At 41.2% G+C, this 26,884-nt stretch overlaps 1 protein-coding gene across 3 annotated transcripts; it reads left to right on the forward strand.

The window, feature by feature from the left end:
- rapgef1a (Rap guanine nucleotide exchange factor (GEF) 1a) lies at positions 1-26,122 on the forward strand. 3 transcript variants are annotated; one of them, XM_027133142.2, is made up of 25 exons: positions 1-198; positions 3,667-3,815; positions 3,916-4,094; positions 4,348-4,504; positions 4,626-4,717; positions 5,056-5,211; positions 6,815-6,935; positions 7,257-7,437; positions 7,613-8,080; positions 9,084-9,286; positions 11,979-12,140; positions 14,750-14,833; positions 16,387-16,463; positions 17,614-17,719; positions 18,384-18,459; positions 19,115-19,199; positions 19,494-19,586; positions 20,410-20,595; positions 21,411-21,495; positions 22,102-22,196; positions 22,681-22,759; positions 22,847-22,948; positions 23,033-23,130; positions 23,234-23,362; positions 24,831-26,122. In XM_027133142.2, exons 1-25 carry the CDS (start codon positions 171-173, stop codon positions 24,979-24,981), a joined length of 3,342 nt encoding a protein of 1,113 aa, XP_026988943.2. In that variant the 5' UTR covers positions 1-170; the 3' UTR covers positions 24,982-26,122. The 3 variants fall into 3 exon arrangements, with proteins under 3 accessions (XP_026988943.2, XP_026988944.2, XP_026988945.2); XM_027133143.2 differs by lacking the exon at positions 11,979-12,140 and having other exon boundaries at positions 2-198; XM_027133144.2 differs by lacking the exons at positions 11,979-12,140; positions 14,750-14,833 and having other exon boundaries at positions 4-198.
- The last annotated feature ends 762 nt before the right edge of the window (positions 26,123-26,884 follow it).

Genomic DNA, 26,884 nt, shown 5'->3' on the forward strand with positions numbered 1-26,884 from the left:
GGTGCTGTTTACACTGCAGTCTCTGGTTACACAGTAGACAAAACCGGTCACTGAGACACACACACACAGAGAGAGAGAGTCTGACTGACTGACCAGTCTACCTTCTGCTATGATGCTGGAATAACACAGACTCCCCTCTCTCTAACATCTACCCCATATTAATCTGGAAGATGTCTGGGAAACTCGAGAGTAAACAAGGTAAGTGAATTATTCTTTAGTCTCCTGCGAGCTAACAGCTAATTACAGCTAGCTAACGAATTTGGACAGAATCTTGCTGTAGTCTGGAGATCACAGTTAGCGTCTTAGACATTTATAGCGTTTAGCTTTAACCAGAACGTCTGGGATACCTGGTAAAAGACGGGTGGGTTAGCTGGTCAGTCTGCCAGTTCACGTTAACAGTTACACGGCTAAACAACAATGGTTATTGGTTAGCATTAGCGGTTAGCCGGTGGGTGTGGACGGCGGGGCCCTTCACATTAGCTTAGCTTAGCTTACACGGCGAAGTTGAATAACATAACCTGGATATTTATAAACCTGTATACTCTAACATTTCTTTACAATACAATATTTTTATATATATATACACACGTATAATGTTAAACTGCTAGTATTTTAGTTAGTGTTACTACGGCTGCTTGATCCCAAATGCCACCTTATTAGAGATAAAGTGCACTGTAAAGAGTGTCTTTAGGGCGTCATTATACACCCTTAATAGGACGCCTACATAGTGTGAACGGCTCGATATGAGATTCAGCCTGATACCTATGATGTGTATAACGGCGTTAAAAAGATTTGATAAGTGATCAAGCGGGTATAAATGAACAATAAAACTTATTATAAACATCACAGGGATAATATTAAGGGTGTAAATATGATAATACGTTTATTTTAAGTGGTTCAGGAGATTATAGGGTCATTATCTTACTCTACATACCTTCACCTTTTATTTATGAGTCTGAGTCAAATCTTGAGTTGTGTCTAAAGTCCTGGTTGATTTGTGGGACTTGGATGAGTCTGTGTGTGTGTGTGTGTGTGTGTGTGTGTGTGTGTGTGTGTGTGTGTGTGTGTTTATTTATGAGTCTGAGTCAAATCTTGAGTTGTGTCTAAAGTCCTGGTTGATTTGTGGGACTTGGATGAGTCAGTGTGTCTGTGTCTGTGTTTGTGTTTGTGTGTGTGTGTGTGTGTGTGAGAGAGAGAGAGAGAGAGAGAGAGAGAGAGAGACAGACAGACAGACAGACAGACAGACAGACAGAGAGAGAGAGAGATATATATGAGCGAGAGAGAGAGACACACACAGGTAGACATATATATGAGAGAGAGAGAGAGAGAGAGAGAGACACAGGCAGACATATACTGTATATGAGAGAGAGAGGGGGACAAACAGACATACATATGAGAGAGAGCGTGCGAGAGGCATCAATCAAATTGGATAGACCACAGAGCATAGCATTCATTCAGTGTTTTTTTTTTTTTTTACTGCAGAATTCAGGATGCATGAAGCAGCGAAGCAAATAATAAAACTACCCAATGATACGATCTCCAAGTCTTGATCGTAGACTCTGTGTTCTGTACTCTGTCCTTTGTTTACTATTTTGTGTTGCTGTATTTCTGAGCACGATTTCAGACCCGCGTGCCGGTCAGACATTTGTACATTTTATTTCTTTTCGGTTCGGTGAACACTGCATACAAACAGCAAACAAATCAAAGGCATCGATTCTTAAGTTTTTGAAAAAAGTGTTGAAAGCATTTCGCACAGATTTATACTATGCAAATGGTCTTTTAGCTGCGAAGGTGTTATTTGTAAATAAGACTTGGACTAAAGGGGACCTTTCTGGTTAGAGTGTAATGTTTAAAAGCGAAAAATCTACAAATGAAAAGTCAAAATTAAGTCAAATACATTTGTGTTTGAGTTTCTTCCTCTGTTTTCCAGTTGCCAGAAGCAGTTCTTCTTTCTTTTATTATTGCTTTCATTAGTCGAGTGGGATGTTAATTTACTCAAACATTGAGGAAGTCGTCTTTCACGGGTAATTTCACCTGGTAACCGTAATGCTTTTATCAGCTCAGTGATCAGTGATAAGGTCGGGAACTTCCCTCCCTTTTTGCACAGTTTAATAATAAAGTTAAACATGCAATACTGTCACTAGGACTGACCTCAGTGTGGTTCACAATGTTGGCATCTTAAACTCCTGCTACAGTAAAGTTAGCTTTTGGACTAAAGAACTAAAGAAGGTCATGAGATGCAACGTACCTATTGTTCACGATGTTCAATTTCAGGTAATTCTCGGTGCCTTTAAGGCCTGAAGCACTTGAGAGGGACTTCCCTACCCCGTTTGCTGCTTACCGTAAAACTAACCATGTTCTGTCACTCACTTGATCTGATCTCTGAATTGTTCTTTACATGGTTTTTTATTCTCCCTCAGCACTAGTGAGGGCGTGAGGTGTTGTGTGAGCTGCCACTAGTTTAGCACTCTCACTCTGAGGTGCTACGTGTGGGCTATGACCATAAAACTCCACAGAACACCCACACCAACCTCAAGCTATGTTCACTTGAGTCGAGGAAATTTCCCCTAAATGGTTTTGTTGTTCATCATCAGAACTCTTGCATAGGCTGCTTCAGCTCGAGTGACCGATCCGGCTCACAGAAGAGGATCCGACTGAACGTAATGGCCACAAACTCTTTCCTCTTCCCGCTTCCCTTGTGTGTGTTCTTAAAGAGCATAAATGGCCGAAACATCAAGTCGCTCTGAAGTGCGAAAGCTGCTCCTTCTGTCTGTTTACATGCTAGGAGGAGTTATGAGGTACAACTTCGAGCCTTTTATGTGGTCGTGTGAGTTCAAGTTGTGCGCCTAAAGGGGTGTAGGTCTGTGTTAAAGTGCTGAGACACACACACACGTACACAGTGAGCTGTTGTGCACTAATTTTAACTTGCTGAGGAGTTTCTCTTTCTAAGTTAATCATGTTGTTAAATACTGCTGGCTGGGTGTTAGAGTAGCACATTGGTTCATGTATGTATAATGCTTGTGGGGGTTTTTTTCTTTGGTCATGTAATGTTATCTTGGCATTATTTCTGACTAGTCATTTACCAAGCACCAGGGGGACTTTTTTTTTTTGTTCCCTGTTTTCTCTCTCATTTTTCTTCACCCAGCCAGCTCTCTCCTATTAGGTGAAGCTCCCAATGTTGGTTCCTTCAGGACACGTGGCGCAAGTGCCTTGTGCGGCATAGATGGGCTCACAGACAATATTAGTTATTAATTATTTTATTACCATTGAATAGAGAAGAGATGGAGCATCGCTGATTTTGCTTTCTTGGACTCTCAGCCTCAGACGAATGTGTCTCGGTCTTGATTTGAACCTCATGATTTCCTGACCAAAGCAAGACCTCTTTTCTGTTGCACAAATTGGAAGCCTATTTATATATATATATATATATATATTTCTTTTAAGGATATCAACACTTAATGTGACTATAGACCAGTCTAAGATTTATATATATGAGCAGGCATATGATGTGTAGGAATAAATGTCTTTGAATATTGTTTTCAGTACAACAACAAAAAAAAACCAATCCTAAATATCATCTTGCAGCATTAATAACACTCTTTTTTTTTTGTTCGTTTGTTTCCTCTTTGTTTTTAATTTCTCTTCCCCTCTCTCTCTTCCTCTCAGACTCCCAGCGCTCCAACCTTCAAACCTTCACAATGAGGCTAATAGATCGGTTTCACTCCCCCAAGCCAAAAAGAGTACATTCTTCGAAGAAAGCATCAAAGCCTTTGGTAGAGCGAACAGTCAAGACTCCAGAGAAGCAAGAAACTAAGGTAGCTTTGTCTGCACTGTATGTATTCTCTGACTATTAGGATCACTTTTGTGACCTCTGCTGACCCGTAGTCTGCCTCCACCTTCCTTCTGTGGGTATAGAGTCTCAGCCGGGTGGAAGAGAAGGAGAAAGAAGTGGTCAGTGCCTTGCGTTACTTCAAGACGATAATCGATAAGATGGTGGTGGACCGAAAAGTTTTGGAAATGCTTCCCGGCTCCGCCAGTAAAGTGTTGGAGGCTATCGTGCCTTTAGTGCAAATTGACCCCAAGATTCTGAAAAGGTGGGGACTTTTATGTATACATTATATTTCACAACAACAAAGTCAGATACCGACAAATGCAATACTCTCATGTTCAAAACTCTCGGATGTGTCAGGTTCATTTCTTCCAGCTGTGTACGATGTGTTGTCTTGGCTAAGGCCACATTTTCCATATTTACATAAGATTTATTTGTTTATTTGTTGTGAACCTGTACTGTGGCTATAACTTTTTCGGCTCCTTGAGGTATAACCGTTGGCATTGGGCTCTGTGCAGTTCCTCCGTGTCATCGTGCCTCAGCCGAGTGTATCAGAGTCTGGCGAACCTCATCCGCTGGTCAGATCAGGTGATGCTGGAGGGAGTGAACCTGGAAGACAAGGACACTGTTGCAAATGTTACCAGCATCATCAAAGCGGTGCTGGATGGAGTGAAGGTAATGCTTCATGATCATCTTTTTGTACACCAGTTTAGAGCACCTGAATCTGGTCTTGCATTGTGTTCTGTGAAGTTGATGCGGTGTGATCAGAAATGCGACTGTCTGTGGTGTCTTGCAGGAACTGGTGAAGCTGGTCATGGAGAAACAGCAGCTCCCTTCCCCAACATCACCCACAGCCAAAAGTGTCCCCTCAGTCATCAGCTCCGAGAGGTGAGAAACTCTAAAAATAGACTTATATAATGCCTAGCAGACAATACTACATTGAAGCATGGGGGGTGGTGGCATCATGTTGACAAATACCCTTGGTCTTTTGATTGTTTCCAACCGAGGATTGTCGGGATTCGAAACGACTTAATCTGTTCATCCCTGACTTCTCTATCCATCTTCTTGTTGTCATCGATGGTCCCACCTTTGTGAATTTTTTTATTTTGAAAATTGAAAATAGCACATCTAAGTGTTTCTAGACCTCTAAGTTCCTGATTGTAGTGCACTGTAGTCACTGTACAAGCATTTATCCTTATGTACTAACATAATCACGGTTATTACAGCGTTCCAGGACTTAATGTCATAGAGACGGAAGATGAGAGCTCGACAAACTCCCCTGCACTGAGTCATTCCACAGAGGCCCTGACTGACGCCCCCTCCACTGTAGAAGCAGCGCCTCCCAAACCCCCACTCCCTGGCCTCCAAGTGCCCAAGCATTGGTAAGTCAACTGGCTCAGATTCACAGCTCCCACTGTCTCTCACTGTCTGCTCTCGAGAAAAGCGCCAACTGCGGTCGCTTCACTTGGTATATTTGGGCAGTTTGCCTGGCCAGACGTGCTCTCGTGTAGCATTCGTTGGTTGCATTTCGGCTATATATGTGGAGCTCCTGGTTTTACTGGATGCCGCTTGCTGCGAGGGAGGCTGTGCCTTTAGCTCTGTCTGATCTGTAATCTCTCTAGATGATTACACGGCCCTTTCTCTCGAATCAAACTGTTCATAAGAAGTGTAAATGGGAAGGTGTGAAGCAGGCTGTTTATAAATAGCGTGTTGACGTGTCCTCGTAAGGGTGCAGATATGCCTGAATGCATGTTCATTACTTCCTTTGATGAAACGTGTTGCTTTCTTTTTCTTGTCTTTTTCAAGTTATTCTTCTGCATGAGGGTGTGTGGCTTTCCTGTAGAAATGTTATGGTACTTGATACAGATGAAGGCTGGACATAATTAGTGAAGTGAAGCTTGCAGACGACATGCTTGCACATTTACATGTTTCATAACCTTAATTCTTTAGAAATTATATTCTGCATCACGATGATGAACTGAAGCCTAAACTCTACTCAGTTGTTTCCTTATTTGGTTATAATTTCCTAGCTCTCCTACCACACGGTATGTGCCAAGCAGAGAGAGGACGAGGTCTAGCATATTCTTCCTCTGAGACTCGTGATGCCGGGCAGCCGCACGGGGCAAACCTCACAGGGCAAACCTCACACGCTGTGAGAAAGCACTCTGAGAAATCTGCCCTCTTCCACATGCACAAGCTGGTCGATGCATATTATTTCCAGCACGTCGAATGATAAACAGTGAAGGGAATTGCAAATCTGACTGCGCTTTAAAACGAAACTGCATTTGATCCAGATGTCTCTGTGGAAGACATTAAGGCTGGAATGAAGACAATGTCTTTTTAATTATTCGTCTGTCTGGAGGACCGCGCGGTGCACACTGGAACGAATGTGTGAGGAGATAGCAATGGTGATAGTTGCAATACAGAATAAAGGTATAAAGCTAAATCCTGAATACGTTCAGGGGTTAAAAAGGCAGTACGCTCAAGAATAAATAAAAGCAGAATAGCATCGGTGAAGATTTTATCGACAGAGGGTAAAGACACTGTAGCTTTACTGTAGCTTTACTTCTTGTTTTTGGTTTTGTACTTAGCAGGGGAAATGCACCGAGATTTTCTTTGTAGGATTTGATGCAAAAACAGACATCAACGTTGAACTCGATTCTCATCTTTGTTTTAGACTCTTGAGGTTTAGGAACAGGGAACAAGAGCTCAGATATTACATGCTCGACTTTTAAGGATACAGAGCACTAGGACTGGGAAAACCTTTGTTTAGGAGATTTGTGCAACATACACTGGTGCAAATGAAACGCTGGAGACACTCATTTTTCTTTTCTTTTTTTTTTTTTTTTTTACAAGATCTGTTTTTGGTTGTCGCCGTTAATATGTGACGCCAAGGCATTTTGTTCTTCACAGCTTTTGGTTTTGTTTTGGCAAATCTTTCTATACAAATAATAAAGAAGTCTAATTTTCTTTTTCTCTCCCTAGTCCCCCAGCTCTTCCCCCTAAGAAGCGTCAGTCAGCTCCGTCTCCTACCCGAGTCGCCGTCGTGGCTCCTATGAGCCGTGCCACGAGCGGGTCGAGTCTTCCGATCGGCATCTGCAGACAGGTGTGTACGTGATAGGAGACGTTTCTTTTTGTTCTGTTTCGATATTTGAGTTCATTTTCTCTGTGAAAGTCTGTTTTCACTTCCTGTGATGTAAGTCGAATGAATAAGCTGTTCTTGGAAAAGAATGAACTGGTTGTTTTCTAGATCATGATAATTTTCTTGCATGCATTCAAGTGTTTTATTCGTGTATAAGGAAGAGAATGTGACGCAAACACGCGTAATCTTAGTACGAGAGAACGTTATAACGCAACCGTGTTAAAGTAATAATGCAGATGTTCTGTATTTTTGTGCACTTACAGTAACTGTCATGTTTATCTTCAGGACTTTGATGCAGATGGTTTACAGCGACGTTTTTCTGGTGGCAGTCACTCGTACGGTGGCGAGTCCCCGCGCGGCTCGCCCTGCGGCAGCATGGGTAAATTGAGCAAGTCAGACGAGCAGCTGTCCTCTCTGGAGCAGGACAGCGGACAGTGCTCTCGCAACACTAGCTGTGAGACTCTAGGTGAGGTGCTTTCTTTCAAACACACCATTCTAAAAAAAAAATAATGAGTGAAATATATATATATATACACACACACACACTTTTTGTCATCTGATTAAATAATGAGTGAAATATATATATATATACACACACACTTTTTGTCATCTGACTAAATGTCATCTGGCTTCTCGTTCAGATACAGCAGAAAGCTACGACCCAGACTATGACTTCCTCAGAGAGGACTTGTCCAGCGTGGATCAGATTTCTCTGCCTGCCGGAAGCTGTCTCAGTCCTCTTCCCGAGTCCCATCGGGAGCCATTGTCCTCCCTGTGTCCAGGCCAGATTCCCTACGGATCTCCCACTCTCTATCAAATTGTCATTCCTACTCCACCGCTCGCCTTCATCGCCCCTCCTGCTCTGCCGGAAAAGAAGCGGCGCAGCGGCAACCCTCAGACTCCCTTAGACGGCCTGGCATGTCGGACGCACTTCGAGCGCCTTCACTCCAACTACGACAACGTCACAGATGAGGAAATGCCCGTTCCACCGTTCCCTCTGTTCACTCATTTCAATGCTATGGTCGATTATGGGGGGGAATTTGTCGTGTCCGAGAACTCGTCCGTGCCTCAATCTCCTCCACCTCTACCTGAGAAGAAGAGCAGACACAGTGAGTATCAGCCCTGTCAGGTTTCTTTAATTATTTTTTAATTAGCGCAAAATGTTTAAATCCCTTCAATCATGAAACGTTAGTCGTAGTAATAGCCCGAGAAGAGAAAAACTGGGACTGTTTAATCATTCACAGATACACCCTGATTAAATGATAGAACAGCAGTTGCTCTGTAGGAACCGCTTAGAATTTCAGTGCCTCACTCGGGGGTATTCTGGCAGCGCACAGTAGGATCTAACCTGTAGACCTTCAGCTACATGTCAGACACGTTTAACTGCTTAACCTACTACAGCAATTTAAATTTTTTGTGCCAAAGCAGGTACCCTTTTTTGGCCAGTTGGCATCTGGTTGGCTAATTAAATGATACAAGACCATCTGCTCTTTTTGGGTCTGTGATCTCTGTCCTGGCATAAACATATAGATGCTGTCATAAACGCTATCGTGTGCTGAAGCTCTGATTAAAATGCTTCACAGATTTTCCTACTGAAATAGGAAATGGTGAGGTCATATGTCATAGTGAGTTATAATGTCAGTGAAATGTGTAAGAATGTTTGAGTTGCCACCCAGGAAGTGACCTCAAACCAAGAATGTCTCAGTGCAGACGTCATTTCGGTGGGGTGGAGGATGGAAAGATCGTGGAATACTGCATGCTGTCTGCATGCTGTTTAATAGAGAGGTTTAAGCACGGCTGCTGTTGTTTATTTCCACTCGTAAAGATTTTGGTATGTTTTATTAGAGATGACTCTCTCCAGCATGTTACTGGTCTGAAGGGAGACTATAAGATCCATAGCATACGTAATATACAAGCTATAAATTATCAGTGGGTCGAAGATGAAACCCGGTCGGTTGGCTACAGTTTACGATCGTACTGGTACTTTGACCTCCGTTTTTATGGGTATGATTAAATGTGGGTCACTTCCAGGGTAAGGGAGTCAGAATGTGAAGCGTGTGCTTCTAAGTAAACATGTGCAATCTCTAACACCTTCTGCTTCATAACCCACAGTCCTGAAGTACATGCAGTTTGTGGAGGATTATTCGGAACCGCAGCCATCCGTCTTCTACCAGACGCCACAGAGCGAGAGCATCTACGAGCAGCGCAACAGGCTCATACAGGAAGTGTACGGCTTCAACGACTCTTTCAGCAGCAACGACTCCGTACACGAGCCCCTCCCTCCTCCAGCGCTCCCACCCAAACAGAGGCAGCTGGTGAGCACGACATACTGTACACACTTGTGCTCTTTCTCTTTTTCTCTCACAGGAACTTGCTGTCATACTGAACATGCAAACACTCCACGGGTTGTTGACCCAAAACGAGTAATAACGCGCCTGTGTTATTTTTCTGTCTCAGACCGAGCAAATGTTAGCACTAATACTGCACTGAGTTCGTTTCAACGTAAGCAAACTCACCTTTTTAGGCAGTAGTGTCATTTTATCCTTCGTTAAAAACAAATCTGAAATTTGTCCTCTATCACACAGGCAGAATAATCCTAATAATCGTGCGTGTCGTGTCCCAGGAGAAGTCTTTACATGCTGAAATTTTTCATTTTCTACAATCTGGTTAACAATTAAATTGCATGTTTGTAAAGTTTTAAATTTCACTTGCCTGTAATATTGTATATATAATAATATTGTTATTCTTATTACCAGTGATGTAAAGCAGAACACTGGGCTTAATGGTTCGTTAGTCTTGTAGGCTGATTGGCATTTCTAAATTGTCTGTAGTGTGTGTTATTGTACGCTGCGATGGACTGGGACCCCCTCGAGGGTGTTGCCTACCTCCATGAATCCCCTAAAATAGACTTCAGGCTTCCTGCTACCCTGTGTAGGATAAATAGTACAGAAAATAAATAGCTAGTTGGATCACTGAACACTGAAGTCATGCATGCATCAGTGCAAATCTCTTTCACTACACCAAACGACAGGAATCATTTATCCCAGGTGCTTGATGAAGCGCATGTTTTGACCTGCAATAGATTATAGAAAAATGAAGCTTATTTAGCCTTTAAAATGTCAGCATGTGATATTATGCCTTTTGACAACAGTAGTTAGTGTGCAGCCTTCAGCTCTTCTCTTCCAGACGTCTGCACAGCGGTGTGTTTGGCTTCCTGCGTCTGTAAACAGCATTTACGCATTTAATCATACTTCTTTTACATTGGATTACTGTGTCGTAGCAGGCTCGCTCTCGTTAAGCCCCGTCTGCACCGGCTGAGGTGACACACTGATTGTGTGTCACCGCTTTTGTTTTTACTTTCATTCTGAGTCTGTTTTACATTTCATCATCATCCTCACTCAGCCTCTGGGCACGTGTATACACGCTTGTTTGTGAACATGCCTCTGTGTGTGTGTGTGTGTGTGTGTGTGTGTGTGTGTGTGTGTGTGTGTGTGTGAGAGAGAGAGAGAGACAGATGCTAATTAGCCCCATAGTGATGTATGCAAAAACAAGAACCAAACCTCTAGAGAAAAAGGCAAACCCAACAGAGATGGGTCTAGGATTTGGTCTGGAGTTATTGCTGATGCACAACAACGCTTCTGAGTCCATGAGAGTGATTATTCTGTCGATTAGCTCGATCCTGCGATGTACGAAGTACAAAGTCACTCTACATATCATGGGCTGATAAACGAATTTTAAAACGAGAGGTTTTCTGTAATGAGACGTTTTTTAGATGGAGTCTAGTTTCAGTGCTTTGCTTTGTCTTGAAGCTAATGATAATTAAAAGAGGCTGATTTGAGAGCGTGTTTTGAGGTAATTTGTTTTAAGAATGATCCACATCATCATCATCATCATCAACGATGTTGTAAAACCACCTGGATGCTCAGGTCTCCGGCAGTCATTCCTTTCTGCCAAAGCCTTGTAAAGCTCGGTGTTAAATGTATAATGAACTCAGAAATTATGCTGACCTTCAAGCTGCACAGGAGCTCTTGGTTACACAAATGCACTTGATATCATAGTCATTGAAAGGATGTTATTTATATTCTTACTCTCTGGTGTCGCCCAGGTGGGGATGAGGTTCTCTTTTCACTATGGTTCCTCCCATGGTTTCTTCCTCATATCGAATCAGGGAGTATTTTCTGGTCACCGTTGCTTCCGGCTTATTCATTACGAACAAATCTAAATTTCATTTTAAACCTCAGCATTTTATATATAAACGTCCGTTGGTAAAAGTGCAAAAAAAAACTTGAAATTGAATTAATTGTAAGTTTAAACAGATAAGATTTACTTAATTAAAATTCTAATCCTTTTACAATTATAATCTAATGTTGAAGCCTGAAGCACAGCTTTTTATTTGTTTATTTTTATTTAAATGCTACAGAAATCTATACTACAATCCTCCGGGATTAAATATTAAACAGGTTTAGAAGCTCGCATTAAACAATTGTTTTACTTTGTGAAGAAGAAGCAGCTTGAATAATCTCAAATATCCTGCTCACGTCTCTATTCTCTTCTGATCGGTGTGAGACCCTGAGCCGCACACCGCCCTTCAGTACACTGTGCTGACTGCTGAGTTTTAGCCATTTTGTTCACTGACGCTTAAAAAAAGAAAATGCTGAGCCTGTTTGTATTGTTCTGCTTTATTTTGGTCTCCCTTGTGACCTCTTCTGCTCTTTAGTCTGTATTGTTGAAGATTCAGTATGACTCAGCAGGAGAAACTGTGTGTGTGTGTGTGTGTGTGTGTTTAATCAGGTGTAGGCTGCTAAATTCAGCATGCTCTGTATTGATTAATCTTTTCTCTTTATAATTCCTCATATTAACTCTCTTTCTTCTCTTACAGCAATCTCCACTTTTGAACTATATTTGCTTGAACTTTCTCTTAACCAATTTCCAGCTTACTTACGATGCACAATTCGCTCCGCTTCTCTTCTTTAACCTCCTCTTCTCTCCACTGCTTTACTGTCCCAGGCCTCCTCTCATTCTGCGTCTCCTTCCTCATCCTCCTCTTCCTCCCTCTCCTGCCAACTGCAGCCGGCTGGAGGCCCGGGTTCTGCTGAGGTGGACGCTGCTCTCAGTCTGTCCGCCTCGAGCTCATCTCTGGGCTGCCCGGCTTCTCCTCCTGCCGCCACGGTGAGTCCTGCCTGCTTTGTGCTCACACCTTCACTTCCTAACTAACCCTTAGAGCCTTATTCGAGTGATATGAGACAATGAAATGCGCTTCACAGGATGGTTTATTGTGATGTGTCTTAATTGTAGTCCTTTTGTGTGTGTGTGTGTGTGTGTGTGTGTGTGTGTGTGTGTGTGTGTGTGTGTGTGTGTGTGTGTGTTTTCAAAATTCAAAATTATTATCCAGGCTTTTTTTTTTTTTTAACTTAGTCATTAATAATGGCTTAAGTTGTTATAAAGCTGTTATAATAAATATACATCAAGTTACAGCTATATCTGTTCACTATAGTTACTGTGGTGAATTGAGAAAGAAAACAATTAAGAAAGTAACTATTTTTAAACAAATCTATAGATTAGTACAAAAGTAAATGATCGCAACCTAGTAAAGGAGGAATAATTAGTTCCTGTTATGGCTAAGGTGTGTTACTGGCAGATCACGCGCACGCCGTTTAGTTGTGAGCTTTGCCTGCTATGGAGTTTTGTGGGTGTCACTAAATGCACATCGTAATCATGGAAGTTGACATTTATTAACATACGCATGTAAATACAAAGAAAAACAGCGTTACTGAAATCAAGAATGTTTTCTTTGGCTTGAAAGCATTTATATACATGTTATATATATAATGTGTGTGTGTGTGTGCTATGTTCGACCCATCACATGGCCCTTATTTTTCCTAGCACTAACACTAATGACAGGTTATATAACTGTCAATCATTGCACGCCCACACATCTTTTGTAGCATCGAACTATAATTAAATCGTGCATAACAAATAACATTTCTTAAAATCAATCTCTTTGTAAATGCATATTTAATAGCTATTGAGATTTGTTCCCTTTTTGTATCCATGATGAAGGGAGTTAAGAATATACCGTAACCACAGAGGTGCTTTTTTCTGCTTGATTATCATGGGGTGTGAAAACACTTTGCACTACCATGAAGGAGGAGGTGCGAATTTAGTACAAGGATTAAGGGGAAAAGAGCAAGGAAATTCACTGAGTACAGCAGGAGAGTGTAAGAGGTGACCGATGTGCCTCCGTTTGTTATTCACTGGACTTATTCACAAGACTCACACACACGGTTACAATACATCTTATCATTGTTATAATCACAGTCTCCTTTTGGCCATTATAAGCTTGCTCAAGCTATGAGCTCTTAGAAATTGGGAACCTGGCACAGAGGTGAGTCAGAGTTTGTCTGGATGAATTCAGGCAGAAGGTTAATTGTTTTTCCATTTACACGACTGGGTTTGTGCCTCAGCACGCCTCAACAAGAATCGCCTGCTGACGCAACGGCGGCGTCGAGTCAACGTGATTCATGCCGGAATTTTTTTTTTTCCTGTTTTGACTTGATGGGAAATATTGTGTTTTAGGATTAGTGAGTGATCTGTGATATACTATTTCCTCTCACAACATGCCTGTGCTGGACAAGGGAATAAGCATCCTTTCTACGTTCCGGCACTTTAAAATCCGAACCACTGTGTCACACAAGTTCTTGAATTACTCAGTTTGTGTTTTGAGAGTAGGTTCTGAATCTAAAGCTTTAATATGCCACAGATTCAAAGTTGTTGTATTTCAGTACTTGAAAGTTTCAACTCCTTTAGTTATAGATTATTAGTTATAGGCATCAGAGTAAAACCTGTACCCAAATCATACATGATTCACTGTGGTAACACCAATCAGGGAGTAAATGAAGAACAACAACATAAGTAACCTTCCGTGTTCATATCTAATCAATGAACTTCGTCATTGTTGTCATGGTGATGGTTTTTTGTTCCAGACCAGCAACATTCTGGTCGCCAGTTTTACTGAGAATTACTGATACTGTCACTGTGGAAAAGGCTCTTGCATCAGCACCAGCGTCATGCATTGTCGAAGAAAAGTGCTACCATTTGACAAATATGTCTAATCTAATGTCGAAATCATGAGCATCATTTTCCCGGACTAAATGTTCTGGGTTACAGAGAACAGTGTGTGTTTGTTTTGTTTTTCCTTAAGAATATAATTGTATTGAAACCCCTTGGCCCTACCTCGTACAGACAGATTGGGGCAGTTAACGGTTTGCTGTTATAATACACTTTTGCCTAGGCATTCTGCAAAAATCTTGTATGGTAAAGAAGCTGGTTTAATGAACAGGGTGGTGTTAACATTTTGAGTGGTGGTGTAAAGACTTGTTAGCGAAGTGTGATTTCCACGCCCAGTGAATACCACACATACTCAAATCAGTTCCTTTTGCAATCAGATACCGGCTGATACGATGCTCCTAAACATTAGTGGCGATAAAATCTTTAAACAGCTAGTGAGTGATCTGTAATATACTATTTCCTCTCACAACATGTCTGTACTGGACAAGGGAAAAAGCAACCTTTCTACGTTTTCTAGCATTTCCTGATTTTATTTATTTTTGGCCTTGCATTCCTTTTCTGGCTACCTCTGTCTTTTTCTTTTTCACTCAGGTTCTATTACGGTTTAAGTCTGGAGCCCAGTACGTAGTTTGCTCTTGTGGGCTTCGGGCCTGAATCTCGCTTCTGCTTTCTGTCTGATGCCTCTTCGCCTCTGCTCCTTCTTTCCGTAGAGCCAGAATGCTAGTGACGAGAGTGGGTACGTCAATCTGTATTCATCCAACCAAGCCAACGGAGACCTGCCACTCTCAAACGGTGTAAGTAGCAGTAGCCACACTGCTCGAGTTGCAGCCAAAGAGCTCTGCGTTTTTTACCCCCCGTGCTCTTGTGTGTGCTGCCTGTTCCTCTCGTGCAGCCTGGAGAGTCTTTGTTTGTATCCTGCAGCCTGGGAAACCTGGGTGGAGGGTGCTGCAGCATTTTTTTATAATGAAGCTATTGACATTCTCGACGGTCTTATTTGCACTGTGGAGCACAAACAGTGAGCCTGCTCTTAAACCCAGTTTGAGCTCATATACTAGAATTTGGCAGGTCTGTACAGTTATGTATATGCAATGTACTGCGAGTGATGGTAGTAGCACACAGGCAGGGGTTTAATTGTGTTTTGGAACGCAACTTTGTTCAACTTTACTGTAAAATCCTCACAATAGCTGTTGGTTGTTATCTGAAAGTTTGTTATTTTTATATTTTTAAGTGACCGTTAATGCTGATAAAATAGCGGAAGTAGCTGAATTCAGCTTTCCTGTCACCATGGTTACCACAAGAATTTTCGTCTGCCATACACACACTCAAACCTGTGGTAAGCGAAAGCCCTTTGGGACATATTGGCTTTTCTCCCAGGATGTCATTTTCCATCATACACCTACGTACTTGAATGGGAAACGCTGTAAATATACCAGAAAGGGTTTGACATTGATGTTTAAAATGTGACCTAAATGAATGCGTTGTTTTTGGCTCCAAATACCACAAAAAACAGTTTTCCTGGGTTCCAGCTACTGTGCATACACACGTCTTCATTACTAACTGAACAAAGTACCTTGTATCTGCACGTGTCCGTGTAATTGCCCCTTTTTTTTTTAAGATGAGGGGGCGGGGCTTAAGTAATAAAGCTGGCATGGTAAGCCTTCGCATTCATATTTGAAGCAGTAGCCTATTTCGACTCCTACTCAGGTTCTGGCTAAGCATGAATTCATGCGTCGTGGAGCGAGACACGTGGAGCAGAAAGTGGTTTGTCATCTGACACATGAAAGTCCTTCAAGTTGTAGACATCACATTTTTTTGGCATTTAAATTGTCCAACTTATTAACCACAGCAACACAGAATTTTTTCTGCTTCTCATTCTTTCCCATCGTCCATCATATCATGCCTGTAAGGCGGTTGTTGAATTCATCTGGGTGTTTTTTTCTTCTTCTTCCTTCTTTTATTTGTGGCCTGGAAATTTACCGTAGTAAACGCTGTAGTGAGCTATTGCAGTAGATTGTGTGAGTTTTCCCACCAGTGCCCCTTGAATATGTACAGAGTCTGTGCTGACTGACAGGCTCCTTAACCATTCATATGCTTTTACACCCCTGAGATACAACCTCAGCATGTAAAGTAGGCTGATTAACATCATACCTGCATCAGTAGCAACTCACTCAGCACCGTGCCGTATTCAGATGTTCGTCTTGCTCCTGAAGCATTTCTCTTAACGCTGCTGAGTGAAATATCACAGTTAGACGGTTAATTCTCTGAGCTGTCCTATCTTTACGAACACCCTCAATGTGTTCTGATTTGTAAAGTGTAAGCACAAACACCAAGCTTCTGTTGTTCACAGGACCCCAACTGTGGCACAGAGGACTCGCTCCAGGACTCGGTCTTGGACGATACCAAGGAGCCGACTGACTCGGACAGGTGAGCCGTGCTAGAAAATAGAACCAATTGCTAATATTCAGTATTAATACACACGCTGTATAAATAATATAGGGATAAAGTATATTATATATATATATATATATATATATATATATATATATATATATATTATTTTTTTTATTTACATATATATATATATATATATACGTGACATGTCTCACTTTTCACACTTTACTCCCGTATTAGGCCATGTCCACACTAACCCGGATATATTTGTAAACGGAGTTTACGTCTAAAAACGCTCTGCGTCTACATTATCGTTTTCCAAAAGTTTCTCATCCACACTGCATAGTATTCAAAAGCCTCTGTCTTCACAGTCCACACTAAGACGCGAAGACGGCGTTTTCAAATTTATCCGCTTTGGAGAGCGTCTTCCAACAGCTACATCTTCGTTGACTTAAAACGCCGCCTCAGTGCGGACGAAAGGCCAAAACGGAGAGAAAAATATACATTTTCAAACGAAAACATATTAGTGTGGACATGGCCTTAGTGTGTGAACAGAGCAACAGTCCTGTTTTTAATCAAATCTCCTCAGACACTTCACCCACGAACCACAGAGTAAATTCTCTAAACTTTTCTAGCAACAAGCAATGAGAAGCCGCTGAGAGTCAGATCTCTATAGGACAAGAGCAATATCTCAGCTGTTTACTACGTCAAATAGTATTTTATTGGATCACTTATGTTAATGTTTATATTATTTTATATGTATAGTTTTTTTTTATTTGTTACAATTTTCTGCACTATAAGGACTGACTCTTAATTTAGTTTAGTTCTTAATTTAATTTAATAAAGTATCTATCTGTCTGTCTGTCTATTTGTCTGTCTGTTTCTCTCTCTACTCCTGTTCTCTCCATCCATCCAGTTCTTAGTTACTGAACGTTCCAGACTGTCTAGTGAAAGCGATCAAGAATACTGCTGTTTGTAGATTTATCAGAGTTAACAAAAAAAGTTAATTGGAAACACTTTTAGGACCGTGAACAAACATGTAGCACGGCGATCTGATTTTTTTATTTCACCATACTGTTCTGTCAGAAGGTGTGGCTTAGTGTCGGTTATAACGCAGATCACAGGTTTAACCTCTGAGTGGCGATTTTACACCTAACACCTGTGTGTGTGTTTCTCTTTTCAGCTGGCAGCAGAAGTGTGCCGACTCGGACCTGAGCTCGGAGGAGCTGGATGAGCTGTCCCTTGTGGATCACAATGAGATCATGGCCCGTATCACACTAAAGCAGGAGGTAACACCCTGTCAGTGCCTCGCCCTCAGTGTCATCATTCAGTTTAGCACTTTACAGCTGGAGAACCACTGGATTGCGTGTGCTCACTGGCTCTTGTCGTGTCAGCGTGATTCATTATTCAACATGTTTTCGCCTGTAGCTGCAAAAGGGGGATGTTTCTCAACTGTGCCTCCTGTCTGCCAGAGAGCTGCAGTGCTGCTGTTGCTGATGTTGAGGATCTGTTAAAGCCAGAATTCACACATGAGGGTTTATTTAATTTACTGCAACATTTCCCATTAACCACGCCCACATCGTGTTTGGATAAAGATGCGGATACAGATAAGGACATTTAGAGCGCTAAAGAGATACAGATGCAGATAAAGACATGTCGTTACATTAAGTCCCTTGCGCTCATGCAGGCCAGTAGTGGAAATTGTGTAAAATGCTGCAAGGTCAAAGTTGCTGCAGATCTCACATCCCCCACCCAGCGAGTACAGAATCAGACTCACGCTGTAGTATTTATAGACATGCTCAATCTATATATCTTTTTTTATCCACAGTAATTCATATGACTTAAAAAATCAACATACCAGGCTGCTTAAGTGTTACAGATGTACGCAGAGACAAAGCTTATATTTTAAGCATTATTTTTAATTCTAAGAAATTTTATTTCTCTCTGAAACAGAATGACGATGGACCGGATGTTCGAGCAGGATCAGGGGACGTTTTATTAGTACATGCAACAGAAACGGATCGCAAAGGTGTGTGTGTCTGTGTGTGTACACGCAAATGCATGTGCATATGAGGAGTGCATGATTCCTTTAGTTTTCTGGAATATTCTTAATCTGAAAAACAGGTCAGACTTTTTGGGATTTAAACCTTTCAGTCATTAAAACGAGTTTTTTCCTCATCAATGTTTTTTTAAGCAAATAATGTGTATGTGCAGTAGAACAAGAGTTTGTTGTAAAACCTAAAGCTCAAATATTTTACTCAACACTTTTGAGCACTAAGTATATTTTACATGCAAGTAAAACGCAGACTTTCCATGCTGGCAGCCAATAGCATTTCAGTGAAGTGCAGTTGGATTTAAAATTTGTGGCCTCCAGTAAAGGCCTCAACTCAAACAAATCTCCCTTTCTGTAGCAATACAAATACGTGTCAGCTGGTGAGTGCAGCAATATACAACAAATAATCTAAACTCTGATGATCAGCATCTGTTAATGTGAAATTTTAAAGTATAAAAAATGCTCTCCATAGTTATTTGTGGTATAACAGCACCCCCTGTTGGAGAAATGAAATATTACATCTTCAAAATCTTTAGGATCTTTTCCCCTTCTGCTCAGTTGGGTGGAACAGATGAAAGACACTTGGCTCGTGTATTTTATATGTTAATAAAGTGTGTGTTCTCTCCTGCAGATCTGGTTTTATATTGCGAAGCCTTCCTGACGACGTACAGGACGTTTCTATCCCCAGAGGACCTCATTAAGAAGCTCTATTATAGATATCCTTTCAGCGAAAAGCCTGACTGTAGAACAGAACCACATTTCCATATTTAGAGGATTGAGAGAATAGCGTGAAGTCAGCATTGTGCCAAATATCCACACATCCTGCTTCTCTTTGATACTAAACAAAGACATGATTTTATAAGTAACTGCATCCGACTGCTCGGTATTTCAGATAATCACCATCACTACAGGAAACTACGTCTGTCTGCTCGCAACTAATGAAAAAATGTGTTTTTTTTAGGGGGTGGGGTTTGTATATACATTATTTATTTTACTTAACCTTTCAACACATATACTAGATTTTCTCACAGTTCAGACAGCGTTAAGAAGCGCGTCAGCAAGAACACCTTCTTCGTGCTGGTGCGTGTTGTGGACGAGCTTTGGTGAGTAAATAATGAGTGGTAATATATAATATAATATAATGCTGATCTTCTTTCCCTCTGATTAGCAGGAAGATGTTCAACAATTTTCCCTGACAGCATTACAGGACATTGTCAGTAGTTTCAGCTGTAAGAGATATTACGAGTTTATATTAACGTTCTTTTTCTAAAACGTCGTTGGTGCTATAGTGATCAGTTGAACATTGTATAGCAGCACATCACATGAACAGACTTTACAAAAACACGGACACTTCCGAAAAATACCAAATAAACATTTCCTCACAGAAAACACAATCAATAATTACACACCTTTTTAAAGTGGTACCTTTTTAAAAGTTTTCAGGTTTTTGTTTTTTTACCTTTGACTCTGAGAGCTTTCTGGTTTCTCTGTAACATAAAGAAAGAGAATTAAGGTATATAAAGAGAGTCTGTTACTGCATAGTGATAACAGGATGTAATTCTGAGTATAGGTAACCATACTTGGCCGTATGTCACGTCACTTTACTTACGTTTACGGCATTTGGCAGACTCCCTTTTCCAGAGCGACTTACATCATATCACATTTTATTATGCAACTGGTCCTAGGATTTGAACTCACAATCTTCTGGTCACTATTCCAACACCTTAACCACTAGGCTACTACCTTATGACTGTGCTTGGCGTCTGTCTGCATCAAATCGCCTCAGAATGTCCCAAAGAGTTTTATTCCTTACTTATATGTATGCAAAGTGCTTACAGACAGCTGTGTCGAACCTCTTCAGTTGTGAGTGAAATATGCTAACTGGAATTGTGTGTGTGTGTGTGTGTGTGTGTGTGTGTGTGGCAGTTTGGTGGAGTTGACAGAAGACATCCTGAAGAACCTCATGGACCTGGTGGTCAGTCTGGTGTGTAGTGGGGAGCTCAGTCTGGCCCGTGTCCTCCGAAAGAACGTTCTGGATAAAGTGGAGCAGAAGAAGCTGCTAAGCTACACTAATTCGTTGAAGCCGCTGGCCGCCCGCAGCGTCGCTGCCAGGTAAATACACACTCAAGTGTCCAGGTGTCTCCTAGCTTGGACTAAACCTGGATCTCTCTGACTGACACATACCGTACTCTGACCTCATTAACACAGTCATATGCTTACGTTCACACCACCGTCTCGGAAGCTAAGCAGGTTCGGTTCTGGTTAGTACTCGGATGGGAGATTGCCTGGTGCTGTCAGCTTTTTGGGGGCAGTGGTGATTAAAGCAGTTACGGCTCTGGGTTGTTGCTCGGAGGATTGGGGGTTCAAGCCCCAGCACTGTCAAGCTGCCATTCTTGGGCCCTTTATCAAGGCCCTTAATCCTCACTTGTTATATTCTAAGAAAGAATTTCGCTGTGCTGTAATGTATTTGTGACTAAAATAAAGGCTTCCTTCGAGGCTATTCTAGGCTTCTATTTCTATATAATTCTAACCAATAGCAGAGGTAATAGGGCAAATGCAGAAACAATGAAATGCATGAAATAAACCTTAGTATAAAATGAAGATCTTCCGACTTTTAAGTCCAGGCACGATTAAGCTGTAAAGCCATCGATGTCATCACACTACACATTTACTTAGAGGCAGTTTATAAAAGTACCAGCTGAACAGATTTCCTGTCTCATACAGTATTAAGCTTAAATGTCTTAAATTGGTTTGTAAAGTGTAAACCTGCTATTCTTTACACCTTGAGATGTTAAAAAGCAGTACATCAGCTCGTCTTAGCTGGGACCATAGAGGAGTGTTTGGTTCTGTTGTTGTTTCAATGTGAAATGCAATGTGTGTTGTAATGGTTTCACTCCCGATGATCTGATCTCGTCCCGTCTTCTCAGGCCCGGGACTCTCCATGACTTCCGCAGCCATGAGATCGCAGACCAGCTCACTCTCCTGGACGCAGAGCTCTTCTACAAAATAGAGGTAGGTCTGCAGTCTCCGAAAAACACATCATGGATGTCAGGCTTTCTCTCATTCATCCTTCTTAAAGTCAATACCTAGGTGGAGGATTTCTTGGCTTTAGATGCAGGATTTTTGATAACTACAGGAAGTATTCAGAGTTTATGGTGGAGTTATTTATTATTATACGTTTAGCTTTGAGATTAGCATTGATCATAGCTGGTACTATTTCAGGGTAGGCAGTAGGACAGAATCATATCACTATACTTATGAACTGAAACTAAAGAGCTGATTTTAATTATTGAGCACATCATCAGATCTTTCGCTTGCACTCTGTGTTTGTACGATATTGTGATATTTATACACACGATTTCTCAGAAGTCATTTTAATATAATTTATTGACATTACATAACCATGTAATATAAGGTCAGGGTTGCCAAATATTTCGTAAATCCTCTCATTTAAAGCTATCGATATAGACACAGTAACAGCAGCATTTTAAGCTTTCCAGGTCCTCTGTATATAAATGATTAGCAGTGTATAAGGTTTATAACTGACTTTAACTGAGCAATTAAGGAGATGTATGAAACTAAATCTGTTTCACTGACATTATATTCTTCTGTCTGTAGATCCCCGAGGTTCTGTTGTGGGCAAAAGAACAGAACGAAGAGAAGAGTCCGAATCTTACCCAGTTCACAGAACACTTCAATAACATGTCTTATTGGTACGATAGCTTATTGAACCTTTTCTTGAAATCGGCCTGACTCGAGAGGCTTAAATGGTTATAGAGACGACAGGAATTACGGCTCCATCATTTCATCATGCACCGAGTTAACCTTGTTTTTTTTTTTTGTTTTTTTTTTTAATTCACTGTTTCTGAATTATTAACAAAACATTAAATAAAGACAAAGGTTTCAGGTTAAAGTTAAAATGTTCATTCTTAAGGTAAACCGATTATGATTATCATATCTCATGTGTTATAGTATAGTATGATGCTCTCTCCTTTTTCTCTTTTCTCAATGATCGCGATACAAGACTTAAAACATTTGTCGCACTTAGCGTTACCTTTTAGCCTGAGCATTATTAATACATTTTAATATCGAAGTCCTAGTCACTATAAATAAATTACTGCCTTTCTATTGTTTTTATTTGCTTGTCATTATTCAGTAATACATCTCATTCAACCTCCCTGTCTTTCTCTTTTCAAGGGTTCGTTCTCTAATAATCACACAAGAAAAAGCCCAAGACCGAGAAAAACTCCTCCTCAAGTTTATCAAAATCATGAAGGTAAAACGAATCTGTTCCTTTATCGTCACAGCACGCGTGAGATGAAATGAGACGACTGACCTTATGACCTTTTCTGCTTTTGCACAGCACTTACGAAAGCTCAATAACTTTAACTCCTACTTGGCAATACTGTCCGCTCTGGATTCGGCACCTATCCGGAGACTGGAGTGGCAGAAACAAACCTCAGAGGTCAGAAATCTTCTTATTTCAGAATACCCCTATTTTTCTCTTGCGTTGGTTAATGTTTATGGTCTGTGTGTATGTGTGTGTTAGGGTCTAGAGGAATACTGCACTTTAATCGATAGCTCCTCGTCGTTCCGGGCGTACAGAGCAGCCTTGGCAGATGTGGAGCCTCCCTGTATACCGTATCTGTATGTGAAGCGTCACAGTGGATTCCTCTAAAGACTTCTATAAACTTGTTTAACTCACTTAATGCATGTTTGACCTTCTTGTGTCTTTTCCTCTTTTCGGCAGAGGTCTGATCCTTCAGGACTTAACCTTTGTGCACCTCGGGAATCCTGACTTCTTCGGAGGGAAGGTGAACTTTTCGAAACGCTGGCAGCAGTTCAACATCCTCGACACCATGCGGCGCTTCCAGCAAGTGTGAGTGCTTTCAGTGAAGCCTCGAGCAGCGAGCTTGACATCTCTGACAAAAAGAATGCATTTCAAACACACACACCGGTTATACTGACAGGAGGCTTCATTTGCATTACAAAGCCGGTTCTCTTGTTCACACTGACGTAGATTGTTCGTAGAGAGACCGTGACGTAAACAGTACACATGATGTACACCTGCTTCCAGTCTTCAGGCGCGGTCTCTTTCTCACACGTTTCTTTAGAAAGAGAACGTAACGTGCTCATTTTCTCATTAACTAAAGTCCAGTATAAAAGTTCACATTTAGTTATAACTTAATACAGGAGCCTGAACTAAAATATCAGCTATGTATTAAGGAAGTATTCAAAATTCCTCAAATAGTGTGTTGAATTCTGGTGTTGATTAATCTTCTGTAACAGCAGCTCACTACTAAAGCACATCACATGTTTGACTTATTGAGCTTGTTCTAATTCGTTATTGTTTCTAGAACAACTATAAAGTGAAAGTGATGTGACATATAGCTAAGTACGGTGACCCATACTCATAATTCGTTCTCTGTATTTAACCCATCCAAAGTGCACGCACACAGCAGTGAACACACACACACCGTGAACACACACCCAGAGCAGTGGGCAGCCATTTATGCTGCGGCGCCCGGGGAGCAGTTGGGGGGTTCAGTGCCTTGCTCAAGGGAACCTCAGTCGTGGCCGGCCCAAGACTTGAACCCACGACCTTAGGATTACGAGTCAGACTCTCTAACCATTAGGCAGAGACTCAAGTGTCAAGTGATTTGTAACTGTCAGGATTTCCATCACGATTTCCACAGACGCATGACGGTCTGAGAGCAAAAGAGTGGGCAGTGAGGGATTGACTGCTTGTATCTGTTGTGATGTAAGTGATAACAGGAACTAACTTACTGTGAATGGTTTTATGTCGTCTATTTATTTAATACAGATTTGGGTTGTTGGCAAATTCCAAACAGTTCTGCTGTTATAGAAAACTCTTCAAATAAAAAAGCTTCCCATGACTCTGGGCTACATTACCGCTGGCCCATCGTTGATCGTTTTCCTGTAACAGCATGACCTGTCATGTTTTCTTCCTTAATTAAAAGACCTTTAAAATGCACATGACCGTCCGCAGGAGATGCGCTGCCAGTGCTGTTGTACCTCCTGTGTGTGAAGGTCGTATTCTTCATGCTGCGCATCTCATTTACATTTATGGCATTTAACAGACGTCCTTATCCTGAGCGACTTACATTTATCTCATTTATACAGCTGAGCAATTGAGGGTTAAGGGACTTGCTTAGAGGTCCAGGATTGGCAGCTTGGTGGCCCAGGGATTCGAATTTACAACCTTCCGATCAGTTGTCCAGCACCTTAAACTCTGAGCTATCACTTTCCCTTTAAATTATTATTATTATTATTTTTATTATTATTATTATTCATTTTAACCCTTTGCTAAACCTTCTGTCTTCTAGACATTATGATCTCAAACACAATGACGACATCGTGTCCTTCTTCAATGACTTCAGTGACCATCTCGCTGAGGAGGCGCTGTGGGAGCTCTCTCTAAAGATCAAGCCACGGAACATCACACGCCGCAAAACAGAGCGGGAGGAAAAGACGTAGGACTTCAGGGCGTAGCACTGCAACAGAACTCTGTTCAAGTGGACTCGTGAAGTGAAGTTAAATTAAGCAATTAAGAAGTGACCGTGCCGGCAGCTACGAAACTGTTGGGAACTGTATAACGTTTCCGTAGGTTTACAGGAGGTTTGGGATCGCACGGCGTCTTGACCTGTGAATATTTTTAAGGGAGCGTGCAGGACACAGAGGTGTGAGGGTCAGCGATGCCTCGTTATCTGGACATGTCACTCTACACACCTCCAGACTGTGATGTAATTCCTGAGGAGAAGAATGACTTTTTTTTTTAACAGTGCACATAACAAGTGTTTACGACAGACTTTAGAAAGATCGTCACGTCTATGTTTTAACAGCTTGCAGCTATTCGGTACTAGGTATCCTTGGTATTAATAGACAGTTAATATAAAAGGCATGATTGAAATTTCCACAGACTTTAGCACCTTCAGCTCATGTTGCATCGAGACGACGTGACCTCCTGAACAGGTTTACATAGAGCTCTGTTAACAGACTGTTAACACCGTCCTCGTGTTCCTGGTTAGGACCAACTGCTCCTCGGTCGTGGATCGTTATCGTACTCTCTGGAAACAAAAGGCTTTACACCACTTAACATCAAGTCTTCCAGTTGTATTTATTTAAAAAAAAAAAAAAAAAGTCTACTTTTCAAAGAAATCTATCATGTCTTGTGAATTGTAGAGTTGTGTACATTGGTAAGTGCAGATCCCTATATTTCATGTTTGTGAATAATGCTTATAGAAAGTCATCCGGATTCAGCTGTTGGGGCGTCGGAGGAGTAACTGATCTCTCTGTACTATGGATCCAGTCTCTCTATTACAGTGTGCGCTCAGAACCTGATACCAAGTGCCTACAGCTGTTCAAATGGTGCAGTGATTTGTCATTTATTTTTGTATAATGTTCCTTTTTTTACGTTAAACATTTCACACGGACACCGACAGGAAGCCTACACTCTCTCTCTCACCCACTCGATGGTATGAAAAGTGTTCATTTGAAACTGTTTGTGGGGAAAAAACCCACCTGTATAAAGAGCATATGAAGGCATTGTGTGAGGGTGATGTGAGCTTTGTGAATACTGGAAGGAGTCATTTATTAAAATGATTGATGTGGAATTAAAGTCCCAGTCAGTCCTCAGTATGATTTTTGCTTTAAGTTTAACCCTAACCCGGCTTCTGCTGTAAGACCTGCATCCAGGTGGCGATATAAACTAGTCTTGACTAGATATAAAATGAGGGGGAAAAAAGAGTTTACACTCACATTTTATTTGGAGAATTCTAATCAAGTATGATAACTCTATCTCTAAATCTAGAATCATTTCATTTCAGACATCTTACAGAAAATATGATTTATAATTTTGCTAGGCATTGGAGCTGGCTACTTTCTTTACTTCAGGCTTTTATTTATTTAGTTTGTTTTAGTTGGGGGGGGTTTTCTGACCCAGAAATTATCAGCCACCTGAGATATAACTTGCGCAGTTTCTCAAAATATGCTTGTTCATGCTATTATCTGATGCACAAAATCGTGTCAATAGAGCCGTTCTTGTCAGTCCTCCAACATCAACAGCATTTTCATGGTTCTGCCCAGGGCTTCGACCATATGACGATTAATTCCATCAATGAGCAGATTTACAGGCATCTCTCTTAAATGTGTAGCTAATATTCTGGCTGTAGTACCAACTCAAGCAGGGGTATTAAGCAGGGGTCTAATTAGAAGGTGTATTGGACAAATTCTCTGTAGTCAGGAAATTTGTATATGCGGTGCAGTGAACATATTGAGCGAATCATTATTACCCACATTGTTTAAGTTTAGCTTTAACAGTTAAGGCTCTGGGTTGTTGATCAGAAGGATGGGGCGGTTTAAGCCCTTGACCCTGTGCTCT

This window comes from Tachysurus fulvidraco, chromosome 14, assembly GCF_022655615.1.
Source record: "Tachysurus fulvidraco isolate hzauxx_2018 chromosome 14, HZAU_PFXX_2.0, whole genome shotgun sequence".
Lineage (NCBI taxonomy): Eukaryota > Metazoa > Chordata > Actinopteri > Siluriformes > Bagridae > Tachysurus > Tachysurus fulvidraco.